General features: G+C 50.3%; 1 protein-coding gene across 3 annotated transcripts in view; it reads left to right on the top strand.

The window, feature by feature from the left end:
* Col4a2 (collagen type IV alpha 2 chain) overlaps window positions 1–16,131 on the top strand; it is a 134,070-nt gene that overhangs the window by 83,666 nt on the left and 34,273 nt on the right. For all 3 annotated transcript variants that reach the window (XM_057752424.1, XM_057752425.1, XM_057752423.1), the window contains exons 5-16: window positions 335–469; window positions 1,073–1,117; window positions 4,302–4,418; window positions 5,630–5,701; window positions 6,327–6,362; window positions 6,472–6,534; window positions 7,899–7,934; window positions 9,783–9,824; window positions 11,332–11,424; window positions 12,301–12,336; window positions 13,061–13,111; window positions 13,518–13,562. In XM_057752424.1, coding sequence (XP_057608407.1) covers window positions 335–469; window positions 1,073–1,117; window positions 4,302–4,418; window positions 5,630–5,701; window positions 6,327–6,362; window positions 6,472–6,534; window positions 7,899–7,934; window positions 9,783–9,824; window positions 11,332–11,424; window positions 12,301–12,336; window positions 13,061–13,111; window positions 13,518–13,562 — 771 coding nt within the window. The remainder of the gene's footprint in view (window positions 1–334; window positions 470–1,072; window positions 1,118–4,301; window positions 4,419–5,629; window positions 5,702–6,326; window positions 6,363–6,471; window positions 6,535–7,898; window positions 7,935–9,782; window positions 9,825–11,331; window positions 11,425–12,300; window positions 12,337–13,060; window positions 13,112–13,517; window positions 13,563–16,131) is intronic.

Below are 16,131 nucleotides of genomic sequence, written 5' to 3'. Positions count from 1 at the left end.
GAGAAGATTGCTGGGAGCGTTTTACCCAAAAGAGACTTTTAGAAGTCAAGCATGTTGATTCTGTCATTGCAACTCAACATTTGATCACTCACCATCAACCTCATCTATCAAGCCTCTCATTTTCCATACTGGACACGTTTCTCCCGAAGTTCTCTGACCTCTTTCCTCAGCCAGTGAGCCTTCTGTGGTGGCTCTATTAGAAGATGGCCATTTATTTATCTAACGTTCCTGGAGATGGTAGATCTTGGAGAATGGGAAGTACGGTTTGGAAAATGATTGTGACTGAGAATGCATTGATTTTAACTGTGATGCTGAACCTATGTTGTTCCCACAGGGTCAGCCAGGGGCAGTGGGCACCCAGGGGTACAATGGGCCTCCAGGGTTGCAAGGCTTCCCAGGTCTACAGGGTCGCAAAGGAGACAAAGGTGAACGGGGAGCTCCTGGGCCGACTGGACCAAAAGGAGATGTGGTAGGTGTCCTCACTGGGGTCCTCTGTTGTGGGTGGCACTGGGGGGTCCTCTGCTGTGGGTGGCACTGGAAGGTCCTGACTGGGGTCTTCTGCTGTGGATGGCACTGGGGGTTCCTGACTGGGGTCCTCTGCTGTGGGTGGCACTGGGGGTTCCTGACTGGGGTCCTCTGCTGTGGGTGGCACTGGGGTTCCTGACTGGGGTCCTCTGCTGTGGATGGCACCAGAGGTACGGCTGGGGTCCTCTGCTGTGGGTGGCACTGGAGGTCCTGAGTGGGGTCCTCTGCTGTGGGTGGCACTGGGGGTCCTGACTGGGGTCCTCTGCTGTGGGTGGCACTGGGGGTCCTGACTAGGGTCCTCTGCTGTGGGTGGCACTGGGGGTCCTGACTGGGGTCCTCTGCTGTGGGTGGCACTGGGGGTCCTGACTGGGGTCCTCCGCTGTGGGTGGCACTGGGGGTCCTGACTGGGGTCCTCTTTTGTGGGTGGCACTGGGGGTCCTGGCTGGGGTCCTCTGCTGTGGGTGGCACCAGAGGTACTGGCTGGGGTCCTCTGCTGTGGGTGGCACAGGGCCTTTCTGCTCTTGTTAATTGTTCTGATTCTTCCCAGGGGGCAAGAGGCGTCTCTGGATTCCCGGGAGCCGATGGAATTCCTGTAAGTGTTTGGGAAGATGAGAGGTTAAACATTGTGTGTGTGTTCCAAGCAATGCATTTGTAACTTAAAGAAACCTTTGAAATGAATCGGCTGCTTTGTTTATAGCATCAAACGGGGTGGGGGTTTCTCTGTGCTTGGTTTTCTCCTGGATTCCAGACAAACAATGGGTTTCCTTCCTGAAGGCCCTTATAGATAGGGCTGCAGAACCACGTCTACTTGGGTAAAACTTGACCTTGTTAGCAGCCAGAAAGATAGAACCTAATTCACAGATGGTCTGCAAAGAGCGGGCCTTGAGAGTTCATCGGCCACCTGGGCAATCTGAATATAAAGGGGCCCAGCAAGTACCAGGATGGAAGGAAGCCCCACAGTGGCTTCTGCAGCAGCCCTGATTCTCTGTGGCGATTGCACATAGCAAGTCAAAAGGAGAGTTACAAGTGCAGTGTGGTTCATGCCTCTCATCCTAGCATTTGAGAAGCTAAGGCAGGGGGATTGCCATGAGTTCAAAGCCAACCTAAGCTACAGAATAGGTCACCATGCGCACACACACAACGCGCACACACACACACACAAAACTCACACACACACACACACAGAGGAGGGTGGGAGCATAATTTGCTCATGAGAAAATCTCAAAATGCAATAAAAGTGTTTTTATGAGCTAGTTTACTTTGCTTCTTGTGGCAGAAAAAACAAAAACAAAAGCCAGCCTGACTCACACACAGGCTTCCTCGTAGGACTCAGCCAACAGATTCCCAGGCATCCTAGCCAGACCTGAGCTCAGAGTGTGTTTATCGCACGCCCTGTCCCACCCCCTCCGTCTGCAGCTGCAGCTAGAGGCACGGACTGTGAACCTCACAGGTGTGCACAGCCTGCCCCACTAGCGTATGTCCCCCCCTTACTGTGCACACACAGGGAAGGAAGGAGATGGCTCCCCAGGTTCGCTAGCACCACCAGGACCAGGAACAGGAACCAGGGAAGTGGGGACGGAGGGAAGGCGGCCATGTTTACCAGAACATGAGCCCAGCAGGCCTAGGTCCTCAGTGTCTCTGTAGTGTGCTCCAGCAGACTTGGGGTTACACCACACAGTAGTCGGCAAGAAGGAAGTAACTGTCGCATTACTTGGGATCTTGAGGAATGGGCAGTAATAAACAAATCATAAAAAATGTTTTCCCACAAATAGCCTGAAACTTAAATTGCCCACTTTTTAAACTACTTCTTGGAACTCTTTGGACGACAGTTCCCGTATTGATGGTTTGGTAATCCAAATGAATTAAGATGGAGGGACATTTTGGGATAGAATGGAAACCCATGTGTCTCATTCCCATTCAGTTTTTTTCTCATCTGCATGTTTATTTCATATCAGAAGCAGATGATTACCAAGTCAGAGGGACAGCCACCACCGTTTCCACAGTTTTGGCTGTACTCACAGCCGTCTCTGCGGAGAACACACAGCCCCAACGGTGTGGCCTGAATATCATTTGTCAGCGCCATCAGTTTGTGAATCCTGATCTTAAGGGGACTGCATCGCGTTACATGTTCAAAGCTGGGCACGGCAACAGCTATGAGGAGCTCAGAGCTGTGTCCCAGGGAAGAGTGTCTGAGGAGATCGCAGGGTGGGTGTTTAGGTCAGAGTGACTAGGCGCTCTCTTCAAAGCTCAGCTGTAAATGAAGATCACTGTCTGGTGTTGTAGGTCGGGTCTGGGAAGGAACCACGGTAGGCAGGCAATCTCCACCAAACAGGCAAAGACCTCAACCATAGGTTTCAGGGAAATGCCACGGGGGAAGAGGAGCTTAGGTGGAACCTGGAGAAAGTTAATTCCTTGCAGCAGAACTGAAAGGCCAGGTCTAGAAGCCCTTCTTGTTGTTTCCCCAGAAGGCCACCAGAAAGCAGACTCACAGAGCGACAGGGACACCTTTGACTCACCACAGTACAACTGCCCAAAGTACAGGCCAAAGCTGCCCAAAGCAAAGAGGTGTGCAAAGGAAGAAATCTTCTTTTAGTATTTTTCAGTATCATTGGTTTATGTGGGATTTGTTTCCAGACTCTTAAATTTTTCAAGGGGAAAAAAGCATCCAAAATGGCCTCAGAAACCACTTCGTAATATGTTTGATTTTTGCCAAGATACATCACTTAAAGAAATTCCACAATTAGAAAACGCATCTAAATGAGTACTTTTTAGGTAAATCTCAAAGCAGTCTGTGTTCTAATAAAGCACCAATTGTAGGCTATTGGCTCCGCCCCATCTGTCTGAACCAGCTCAGGGCCTCCCATGCCCCTCTGGTCACGCGGCAGATGCTAGGTCAATTTGCCTCCCCAGTTGGCATCTCTGACTACCTCAGGGTTCTGATATTCATGCCTAAATATAAAACTCTGTAGGGCATGGTAGTGTATTCCTATAACCCCAGCATTTAGGAGACTGAGGCAGGAGGATCTCAAGTTGGCATCCAGCCTAGGCTACTTAGTGAGGCCTTCTCTCAAATGACAACGAAACCATTAGAGCAGTATGTCATCAAGGAAAGCTGATCCAGGTGACTGTGGGGTGTGACTACCGCCTTCATTTGAGATTTGGCCTCTCTGGCTTGCCATCCACAGTTCAGTGAGGCTGTAAAGCCATCCAACAGCTGCCTCTAACACCCAGTTTGCGAGCTTCGGGCAAGGGGGCTGGAGGTTAAAATACACAGACACACACAGACAGAGAGACAGCGACACGGGTCATCCTTGAATTCCCCAAGAATGCCCCCTTGATTGTGTTCAGGGGCAGAGTATATAGAGATAGCCACGCCCCAGCCAAACCCACCAGAAACCACTCTCCTGCCATCAGGAACTCCTGAAGGTCTCGTGCTCAGAGCAGCTGTAGGCACTCAGATCAGGGGATCACAAGAAATTCAGGATCTGGGGTCTCACTGCTCCCAACACTATTCTTCTTCCCACGGCCTGCTGAAGAAGCTAGGCAGAGAAAGGTGCGTTCCTTAGGACCTGAGAGGCTCGGCACCCCGCGTGGCACCCCGGCTTTTCAGCCTTGTGCCTGCAGCTCTGCTTGTTTGGTGTTTCTTTCCTTTCTTCATCCATTTTTATCTTTTCCTTGGATTTGTGCTGGGGCTGTGGCTTTTGAGAACATCTCCCGCTGTTTTATGGATGGATTGTGTGAAGGCATGACTGTTTACCCTCCGTTCTGCTTTCCAGGGACACCCAGGGCAAGGTGGGCCCCGAGGAAGACCCGGCTATGATGGTTGCAATGGAACCAAAGGTGACGCAGGGCCACAAGGGCCCCCTGGACCTGGGGGCTTCCCTGGCCTCCCTGTGAGTATAAGGGCAGCATGGTGGTGTGTTTAGCCTGGAAGTCTAGGTGACCGTGTACCTGGACCAAACATTACGTGGCATTGGCGCCACTTCCCAGGTTCCTGCCGGGGGGGGGGGGGGGGGGGCACCTCTGCCAAGGCTTGTCCTTGCCATCATGGTTGATGGAAACTGCTTTTCCTGCCCAGTTTTTTCTTTCTTTTTTTGTTACTAACTGTCCTGGGTTCAGAAAGTTCATTGTCCCTATTCTTGATGTGGTGGAAGACAGGCGAGTTGATGTACGTTCTCACGCACTGTCTTACAAGGGTCACGCCATCTCCTCCAGTATTCTAGGTCAAGTAACAGTGAATGGCTGTAGTGTGCACAACTAGAACCAGAAAGCTTGAATCTTGTCCCAAGTGTCTGTTAGGAATCAGATGATAGGATCTCTGGGGACCTGGAAAGCGGTCCGATTCTCCATCTACAAAGAGGCAGATATGCAATAATCCTGAAATTGTCCATTTGGCGACCTCATTCTTGGGATCTTTGCCAGGAACCCTAAACTGCTCTTTCAGAACTGTATTTGCAAATTCAGGTCTTCTCATTAAGCCTTTGCATTTTTAAAGCCACACCTTCATAAGCATTCCCAGCTCCATCCTGCAGCGAGTTGGTTTCCATGGCCACTGGGTTCCACCTCCACCTTGCAGGGCCAGCTCACCCTTCTCTATTCTGGGTGGTTCGGTGTTTCAGTGGACTGCGTTACGTTTCTGTCTATCAAGCTTAAGTTTCATGACCAAGAGACATGTGTCACTGCAAAATAATGATTACATATAGATATTCAAAGGTGATATGCTTCCATTTGTACAGACTGCCTATCTTTGGCATAACTCAAGTCACTCTTCTGTATTAAATATCTCTAAGATATTTATATTGTTGGGCACCAATACCATTACAAAGAAAAGATAATGTAGTTCTGTACCAGGGAATGATTATGAAGGTTCTGAAGATAATTTAAATCTTATAAAGTGTTTCCATTTTAACTCTAAGAGAGTGAAATAAAAAGCCTCAGACTTATGGCTGGACCCTAAGGAAGTTGGTACGGGGGTGCCTGTATAATCCGTGGGGACACCGGACATTGTAAACAGAAGCTGACAATCTCCTTTGTCATTATAGTCACGCTAAAAGATAATGAATTCTTCTGTGTTTTTCTTTCTATGGTGTGTCTGCTAATTTAGGGGCCCCAAGGACCCAAGGGGCAGAAAGGTGAACCTTACGCACTGTCTGATAAAGACCGCGACAAATACAGGGTATGTTTGCTGTAGGCGGGAGCTGGGACTCGGGGATCCCGTGTAAAGTGTCAACAATGCTAGTTAGGAATTAGCTCTGGGTGAAAGAAGGGATGCAAGGAAGGAATTTCACAGAGTCATGGCGTAACTCAAGACTGTGACTGCAGCCCTCACCAGGCCAAATGCCTCTGTCTGGCAGGGCTTGTATATTTTATGTTTATTTCCAACTCTGCCCTACATAGAGGTAGACGAACACAAAGATGCTTAAACCTAGCAGCTCTTAGTGGCTTAAGCAATGGCTCAGTTGCCTTGCAAGTCCAAAGGCCTGAGTTAAAATCCCCAAACCCATGTTGAAAAGTGGGCCACCGTGATTTATACTTAACCCCAGCACTGGGGAGCTTGGGACAGGTCCAGTGGTCATCCAGGGTAGCCTACTTAGGGATCTCCAGACCAGTGAGAGGCTGCCTCAAAACAAAAACAAAACAACAACAACAACAAAAAACCATGTGGTTGTCTCCTGAGGAATAACGTTTGATGATGACTCTGGCCTCACTTGCACACACACGTGCCTGCATGAACGCATGCATCCATAAGCACACACACTTACAATAGTAATTCTTAATTAACCCTCTTTCCTCTCAACCAGGGTGAATCTGGAGAGCCTGGAGTGCCCGGCTACCAGGTGAGTATCATTTTTCATTAGGGATTGCTCCGTGCAGAACTTTAAAAACATCTGAGTAGACCAGCCCGTCTGCCTGTCTTCAAGCCATGTTCTCTTTGTGCACCTGCAGGGGCCTCCTGGCCGCCCAGGGCCAATAGGACAGATGGGTCCCATGGGAGCTCCTGGAAGACCGGTAAGTCCCTGTGCTTGGTTACCCCCAGGCCCACGTCAGGTCAGCTGTGAATGCTCCCTTTTTCACCCATGCCTTTGAGCCACAGGCTGGCCCCTCCATCATGTGTAAGTTCTCTGGGTTCCATATTAACTATGTGACAAGGGGCCCATCATCCCTGGCCAAAGCAAACCAAATACCCGACTCAGGCAAGCAAGAAGGAAACAGATCTTTTTTTCTGGGCCTGGCCACATATATTAGGTACATTTCACCTGGGCCATAGCCACTGTAAAAGGGAAGACGTTGAATGTCATTTATAGGATGGCCCACTGAGTGGAGGTCAGTCCTCCACTTCCAGCACAATGACACAGCAAAGTGTGATGGGATAGAAGCAGGATGAGGGAAGACTTGCAGGAGGGGAGGAGGGGGCCAGTGCTCCCCCAGCCCTGCCCCTTCCCACCACCACACTGACCCGGAGCACCCTCTCCTGATGGAAGGCTTTCTGCCCCAGCGCTGTGGCAGACTCAGCCAAGACGGAGCAGTGGGATGCATACCGCTCTCCCTGCGAGCTGTTAGCTCACTCTTAGAGCAGCAACTACAAGGATTAGGGTTTTCCTCTAAGTAGAGTTCAGGGGGCGCCTGGCTCGGTCGGTGATGTGCTTACTGTATAAGCATGAAATCCCGAATCCTGTCCCTGGCCTCATGTGAGAAACCACACGGTACCACACGGCTGTAATCACAGGCTGGGGAGGAGGACACAGGAGCATCCCCGAAGCTCGCTAACTAGTCAGCCTAGCTAAGTGGTAAGCAACAGGTTTAGTGTGAGACCTTGTCTCAAAAAATAAGGTAGAGTATGGTCGAGTGATGAAGGAAGGCCACTGGCCTTCACACATGTGAACATACACATGCATGCACACACACATGCCCAAGAAAAGCGTAGTTCAAAGAACCTCAGGACACACATGTGCAGGCGCTTTGCCTGTGGGATTGACCTACAGATCTGTTCTGTCCATGAGCATTCGTGATTCCACCGTCAAACTGTTACAGTGTCTTGTGGGGAATCTCACAGGAGAGCAGAGGGGTCTGGCCACAGCCACAGGGCCTGGGGCCTCACAAAGCCTAGGGACAGGCACATCAAGGACACGGGTGAAGTCACAAGCCCAAACACACACAAGCAAACCAGGAACAGCTGTGGACAGACAGCAGCACATTCCAAAGACGGTGACCCGGTCTTCCTCCTGGCTTTTCATCCCACCAAGACAGATGTGGGGAAGCTCTGACCATACTGTTCGAAGCGGACAGCCGCTGTCTTTCCCAGGACCTCCAAGCAGATGTCATCTGGGTCCTAGGAGCGGAAAAAAAATATACATGTCTTTGTATTTCTGCAGGGACCACCGGGGCCCCCTGGACCCAAAGGACAGCCAGTAAGTTGATGAGGTCAAGGGTGGGGGAGGGGCTCTTTGGTGATTAATGTGCCTGCCTTCTTTGACCAGAGAACAACTTGGCTGACAGCTGTTTCTGGTGCAGATAATGCTGAGAGCCGTTATGTAGTTCCGTTATGCAGGAAGCGATCCTGCAGAGTGCCTGAACACCTGCCCAGGCCTCTGTGAGGACTCTGGGTGATGCTGTTTGGGGCTCCGTGTCACCCCGGTGACTGTGTGCAGATCACACCGATGAGCCGTGATGAAAAAGATGTGCAGCTCATGGAACAATCTAGGGCCCTTTTCCAGGGTGGACAAGGGGACACTATATTTGCTCAAGGGAAATGGGAAACCCTCCTCCCGCCTGGATGTAGGGGGAATCCATCGGAGCCTCAGGTCAGCACTAGGGACATGTCCAGTGCCTCTGAACCAGGCTGGATCCCAGAGCCACACTGCTCCTATGACAGGGCCACTTGTTATAATGGAAGCACAACCAAGCATGGGGTTTGTTTGAACCTTGGAGAGCAGAGCCAGGGCTTCTTATGACCTGGGAAAGTTGGACAAGTCTCCAGACTCAGAAATGTTGATGAGGAAAATATCTGATCAGAGATACTGGGGTCCAGCAGGAAGCTTGTACGAGCCATCCACTGCTCCATATCCAGAGGCGGGTCTTCATGTTCCCACGCCTGCTCCATAGGCAGTCCCATTTCTGTGACCCCTGGTGACCTTGCCTGCCACCCACCCCCATACCCCTCTAGGCTCCTCCCCTCCAACAGAGTTCCCAGCTAGAGCTGGAACTTGAGGAGGCTCCTGGATCCCTCCCACTCCCCCCACACTCACCCCCATCAGACAGCCCCGAGCAGGATGGGAAGGGCCTACAGCCAAGGACAGCGGAAGCCGGCAGGGCTGCAGGGCCAAGGAAGCAGTGGCCCAGCCCAGGCTCTGGCCTCAGATCTCCCCTGGCTGCTGCAAATACAAACAGCCCCCTCACCCTGGGCCAAGTCACTTCCTGGCAACTTTGACAAGTGGTTCTGAGCAGCTAACACTGTAGGGACTCCCATGGCCGCCATGCTGGGCTTTGATTTCAGCTCCCAGCCAGGTGGGGAGCAAGAAAAGCAGAATGTAATTAAAGGTTTTGCTTTTTATTTTCCAACGATATCTCAGCATCGGAGGAGGCAGACAGTAGACTGCAGAGAGGGACTTCAGGGGTCCTGTGTGACTCTTGCTCACTGTAGCAATAGACCCTGGGAAAGAGGCACAGCTGCTTGTGGGGGGAGGGGGCAAAAGGAAAGAGCGCTGTGTAGAAGCGCACCCTGTGTGAATTTGCGGGGTGGCTCCTCATTGCTGGTCTCAGGCAGCAGGGAAAGCTGACTCCAGCCAGCTGCTCCTCAGAGGAACTGTTAGATAAACACTGGCTGAGACACAGGCCTGACTTTGCCCCAGAAAACAACCCAAACGGGCCCATAATTATGGAATGTAATTAGTGCTAAGTTCCCTAAAATCATTAAAAAGAAATGTTGCTAAGAAGCTAGGGTGGCTTTTATCAAATTGAGATGATTTGGATCTCCAGGTACAGTGTCTAGACCATCGTCTTGGCTGCTCTCTCTCTTAGAAGGCCCAGAGCCTGAGTGTGAGCTCTGACCTCCCTTGGATGGGTCAGGTGCTAGCATCAGCTGACGGATCCCTCTCAGCTCCAGTACTTGCTCCTCAGGCCTTCCTTAGACAGAGGATCCTAATGGGCACAAGGGTCACAGTTCAGGGAGGGTGTGGCCTCTTTTCTTCTAAAAAATACTTTTATTTCACTGTGATTCTCAATTCTTACAAACTCATAGACACTATCTCTGTTTCCAGGGCAACCGAGGACTTGGTTTTTATGGAGAGAAGGGTGAAAAGGTAAAGAGACCCAATGACAGGAACTGGTGACCATCACTGCCCAGGGTGACCTGGTGTCCTCCAGGTGACCTGCAAGCACACTTCGTATAGAGATCACGGCTGAGTGTCAGGTCACCCACACTCCAGGGACAGTGGCGGATCAGTGGTGCAGAGTCAGACAAGGACATGTGACTTCCACCTATCTTAAGAACTGGGGAGTGGAGGTGTTCCCTAAGAGTGTCTTCTAATGTGTGGGACCCAGAGAAGATTAAAGGGACTCAGCTGAACCAGGTGGTGGCGGCACACCCCTTTAATCCCAGAACATGAAGGCAGAGGCAGGCAGATCTCTGTGAGTTTGAGGCCAGCCTGGTCTCTAGAACGAGGTCCAGGAGAGCCAACACACACAGAGAAACCCTGCCTTGAAAAAAAAAAAAAGAAGTCTGGGGACTCAACTAAAGAATGATCTGGAACCACCTCAGGAAGCGGGTCACATGGCTGCCCTGGCTGACTTACGTCATAGAAGAGGATTATGTGACCTGTGACCTCTTACTGCTACCTTTCATGTTCCTGGAAGAGGAGCCTGGTGCCCACAGCCAGCCAGCCAACCGCATTCTCATTCCCCGTGAGCCTGCCGCTCACTGAACAGCATCTGTGCCCCTCAGGCTCTCCGGCATGAGAGTTGTCATTGTATAGGCACCCTGCTCTTTCACTGAGTCCCACAAATGGAAGTCAGGATTCCTAAGACATCAAGGGTGAAAAAATTAAGGATCAAAACACATAAAAATGTAAAGCCCCCTCCAGTGAAATATCCCACAGTCATACAGTAAAATAAAAGAGGGCATAGTCAGATGGGGGGCGAAGGAGATGAAGTTAGGTCTGCAGTCCATCCTTAATCAAATACTGATGAGCACAGTAAGGCCCTAAATAGTCTTTGAACATGTTAGCGCTCGGAGCACACGTAGAAGCCCTACTTCAGAGGGTGACCCAGCACTCTGTCTGCTGACGCCCCCGTTACTCATGGTGTCGTTTATGTGTGGAAACAGCAGGAGAAAAATCAATCAGGTTCTTTTGTGTTCATCCGTTCCTGAAGGAGGAAGCGTGTGAACAAGGCTTGCTGGCCGTGATGGTGGGCAGTGACCGCCCCCTTGAGGTGTTTGGTCTAGCCTTTGCTCGTTAGCACATCCAATACCTTCTGCTTGTGGTGATACCAGAGTCAAACCTAACAACTTCCTTGTGTAGAAATCGACCCAAGGCTGTAGCCCACAGAAGCAGATGCAGTGTGGGGTTATGGGTGATCTCTGACCTCAACGCATAGATTCTAAACCGGTGAAGGAAGTTCACTTCCTGCCATCCTAGATCATGATAATTTTGATGTGATGATGTGGTGGTTTAGATTTTTGTTCCAGTAGAAAACAGGCATTCAGTGGTTTGCAGAACAAAATAGTGTGGGTGGTGGGATTGTGCAGTCACCCAAGTCCTGTGCCCTTCTCCCGATTCAACACTGTCACTTTTGCTGAACAATCTTCAGGGTGACATCGGACAGCCAGGACCCAACGGGATCCCATCCGACGTCACGCTTGTTGGGCCCACACCATCAACGTACGATCGGGATCTGTACAAGGTAAAGAGTGGCCGTTCCCAGTTGACCTAGGAAAAGGAGCGTGCAAATGTCGCTTCCTTCATTTTATGTAAACAGTTGCATCCTAAGATGGGAAAGACCTCACTGCCAAATTGGTGGGGGAAAAGAAATCAGATTTGTCCCAGCTATCATAGGGAACTGCACGGTTCCCGCCAGGCCACAGGAGACAGTTATAAGCGGCAGGATCTTCAGTGCTGGCAGCAAAGATGGGCCAAGGACCATCAGTACAAAAACAGAAGTGAAGAAGGGTCTATACTGCTTAGTGTGTTTGAACTGTCTTTTCCTAAGCAGAACTAGCTGACTGTGGTCATTTGGGGGTCTCCCTAGGTGTGTTCTCACACTAAGGACAGATCTGTAGCAGCCAGCATCCATCTGGGTGGTCAGAAGTGCCTGTGCTCCATTGCCTCTCACTCAGATGGAAGAGAAAGGCTTCCAGGCACATCACAAATCACCGAAGAGTTCGTTCATCTTGTGAAAATACAAAAATAATCCTTTTTTGCGTTTGAGATTTAAAGCTCCCACACCTAGGACTGTTATTGATTGCCACAGGAAATCGTCAAAATGGCCTGAAGTTTTGTCAAGTACTTTTTTTTTTTAAAGATTTATTTATTCATTATGTATACAGTGTTCTGCAGGTCAGAAGAGGGCACCAGATCTTACTACAGATGGTTGTGAGCCACCATGTGGTTGCTGGGAATTGAACTCAGGACCTCTGGAACAGCAGGCAGTGTTCTTAACCGCTGAGCCATCTCTCCAGCCCTGTCAAGTACTTTTTAACCTCGTATCTTAAGCTAGGATCAGTGCCTGAGCACCTCGGGTCTCAAAGATGTAAACATTTCCCATTCATGTTCTTCACAGGGAGAAAAGGGGAGCAGAGGAGATCAAGGGATACCAGTAAGTTCAGTGATGGAGTTCTTTCCCATGGGGATTGCTCTGCCTTCGGGGCTCTTGTCAGAATGGTGGGGTTTGCTCTGAGTGGTGGGGTGTGCTCTGAACAGTGGGGTGTGCTCTGAGTGGTGGGGTGCGCTTTGAACAGTGGGGTGTGCTCTGATCGGTGGGGTGTGCTCTGAGTGGTGGGGTGTGCTTTGAACAGTGGGGTGTGCTTTGAACAGTGGGGTGTGCTCTGAACAGTGGGATGTGCTCTGAACAGTGGGGTGAGCTCTGGTCTTAACCCTTGGGTTCTTGGGTTCTCCTGCACTCCTCTCCATGGGAAGGTATCAAGGAGACACAGTGTATTTTGTATAAAACTACTGGATATTATATAATACTATATATCATATAATTGTTATATATAATATAACATGTATAATATTACTGTAATAATACTTAGCATTATCTGATGCTGTAAGCTGAGTGTGACAATGTATGAGTGAGGGGCTGGGAAGGAGACTCTGGGCCTCTCCTCTTCCTAGTTCTTCCTCACTGTCGCTCACCCTGTGGTGGTGACACGTGACATCCTGGATAAAGGTGATCCACACCCAGCCCTGTGCTCTCTCTGCCCCCAAATTACCTGCTCTAGCACCTGTCGCTGAGGGACCTGAGGAGGCTGCAGAGTGTCTCGCTGGTGCAGTCAGCTCCAAGCACCCCTCACCCCTCTCATTCTGTTTCTGTTTCCTAGGGCCCCCACTCAAAAGGCGAGGAAGGCATCATGGGATTCCCAGGAACACGGGTGAGTCATGTACTGTGTAGCCATGGCTAGCTGGCTTGTCTTTATAAACGAATTGTCTTTTTAAAACACTGTACCTGCCCTGGAGGTTCCTCCTGGTATGAAACTAATCTTTGTAACACTGCAGAGAGTGCTAGAATGAGAGTTCATGCCTGGCCACCCAAAGAGTCCAGTAAGACTGTCCCTCCGTCATGGAGAGGCTCATCTGTCACAGGAAGGTGTCACCTTCAGAGCCATGAGCATCAACAACCATCTCAACACCTGGGGTGGGGTAGCCACCTGTCCCTGTGCTTCCAAACCCTGAAGGCAGAAGGCTGCTTAACGATTGTTGATACTGTCATGCAGCCCTCTGGGGAATCTGGTCACCTGTTCCAGACTGTTTATTGCTTGTGTTTTCTGTTCAACACAGGGTCTTCCTGGCCTTGATGGAGAAAAAGGAGTCTTCGGACAGAAAGTAAGTCTGGCACGCAAAACGTGAACTGTTCCAGGCCTGAAACCTCATGTATATAACAAGTGGGATCTCAGAAAAACACATTTGTCCCAAACGCTCACTTGAGATGTCCCTTCATTTACAGGGGTCATTTATGAAGTGACCATTCCAACTCTCAAAGCCCTTAGCAGCGCGTTAAACCTGTCTGGACTTTGCTCACCAGCCCATTGGTTCTTCCAAGGACCCCACCCCAGGTTTCTCCCACTAGGTCCCCTCCCCTCAAAGTCATTGTCACTCATAGGTGTCCCTCTATTTCTTTGATCTACACATACTTTGATACTTGCTTATGTTTAACGAAAACCTCGTTTTCCTCTTGGGTTGTGACACCATTTTTTACTTTTTTAAAGAAAAGAAAGTGTGTGTGAGAAGGTTATTACAGGTCCAGAGAAGATTTAGGATCCGCTAAGCACGCACTGGGGCAGAAGTGCACATAGAAATGTTTTTATCAGATCAAGATTTATTTTACTTATTCATGGTATTCATTGTCCACCTCCATCCTGTCACCCACAGCAGACAGCCCTGGAGTCTGGTGTTAGATCCGTGGCAGCCTCCAGGGTCATGGGACCTAGCATGCTTGTAACTTGACACAAAGAAATAAGTACATTTGTGCCATGTTGTTCCATGTTTCATCCATGTAGGGGTCATCCCACTTCCACACACATGCACCCACACGTGCTAGGAAACTGGGGGGTTGTGGTACACACATGCACTCCTTTTACTCACCCCAGGATACAGCTGTGCCTCCAGTCAGCTTGCGGTCAGTACGGGGTACACACACAGGATCCCACAGCTGGTGTTTCTATCCTGCTCTCCTGTCAGTGCTCAGAGAGCAGCCTCAGAACGCCAGCTCCCTGTGAATCCCGTTCACATTGCCACAGCAGGTGTGTGTGTGACACTGTGGAACTCGGAGGCTGAGCTAAGACAAAAGAGCCGTGTGGCTCGTCTGGGACAAAGTCTGGCACTGACCATGTGACCATGGAGACCAATGTCATGACTGTTCTCATTTCTTCTCATTGCTGACTCTAAACTCAGGCTGGTGGCCTCGCCCTAACTACACCCAACTTCCTATCACATTGGTTCTTGCTAAGAATGTGTTTCCCAGAGGTAACACACCGGAAGCAATAGCTGTTCCCCTACTCCCTAACCAAGGCCAGAATGCTGCTCACCTAAGGATGGCAATAAGACCATGTAGAGGTGGCTAAAGCAGACACCGCACCCAAAACCCAAGGGACTCAGTGCCAGTGCCTCGCTGAGGCAGGTGGGTGACATGCCACTCTTTATGGAACACAAAGGAGCTGTCGTGTCTAAAACTGTGGCTCAGCACAGCTGCCCTGGACCTAGAGGTCCATGAAGACTAGAACACTAGACACGGCCCAGCAAGCCCTGGCCCCGGGTCCCCTGGCTGCTGCTGTTCCTCAGGCACACGTATGATAGAGGTGCCCATCCAGCTTTCTCTCTGTGACTCGGGAAGAAACAGACATCTGTGCTTAAATGGATCAGAGGAAGAAATAATTTACCCAACTGAAAAAATAGGGAAATCGGCAGACATACACAAATGACTCAGCATGCTGCGTGTTAGTGCAAACCACAGCATCCAACTGTTTCAGCTGCTGCCTCCGCATGAGCTTCCCAGATGTGCTGAAGCTGCTGGCCTTAGGAGCCAGAACCCAAGGCAGCTCCCAGGAGCCGCTGTGGACAGCAACCCATTAAAGCAGCGTGCCAGAGAAGGAGTAAGCAGAGAAAGCCATGTGTCTCAGGAAGCCCCTGCCTCCCTGCAAGAACAAAGAACCATCTGCACATGCCTCTGCATGGACACACAGACACAGGCACAAGGAAACATGGACATGGACACCTAGCAAACTAAACGGCTCAAGTCAGGGAACAGAGATAGCTTACTAGTTTGGTTATGTTACATTTTCTGAAAATGTAGCGATTGTTTCCTTCGTTTGGGGAGTCATGTTTAATGACAGCAGAGTCTTCTCTATAGAGTGTGCTCATGGAGACCTGGTCTCCTGGATCCATGTACCAACACCGTTCTTGTGCAGTATGGGTGTGCAGCACAGGAAAAAGGCATCCCCATGTGGGCAGGGCCACTGGACTGCAACAGAACCATTCTCCAGGCGTCACATCCACCAGATGTGACTTTCCAGCTATGTGGGAGTCACAAACAGGCAACAAACCTGTGCCCACAGGTTGGGCATTCAGTGGTATCCCACAGCCCTCTCAGACTAAGCCCAGAAGTCTTTCCCCCCAAGGCCCCTAAGTTGGATTGCACTAACCCTTGTTCTTTGTGCCACGGGTCTGAGGAAAGATCTAGAAAACCAGAAAGACATGGAAACATCCAGACCCATAAGACAGCAGCCTTCTTTCTGTTCAGCATTTGAGGAAACCTTCCCTGGAAGCCTCACTGTGAGCATTTCCTGACAGTACACTCCTGCCAGCTACTGAGGACCTCTGCCTACAAGCCTCCTTGGGGCTCAGCGTTCTTTCTCCGGCATAAAATCAACCACTCTTTGAATGTTCAGCTCCACCT

The sequence above is a fragment of the Chionomys nivalis genome, chromosome 20 (genome assembly GCF_950005125.1).
Source record: "Chionomys nivalis chromosome 20, mChiNiv1.1, whole genome shotgun sequence".
Lineage (NCBI taxonomy): Eukaryota > Metazoa > Chordata > Mammalia > Rodentia > Cricetidae > Chionomys > Chionomys nivalis.
The sequence above is the reverse complement of the archived record's forward strand: the minus strand, read 5'-3'. Positions and strand labels throughout refer to the sequence as shown.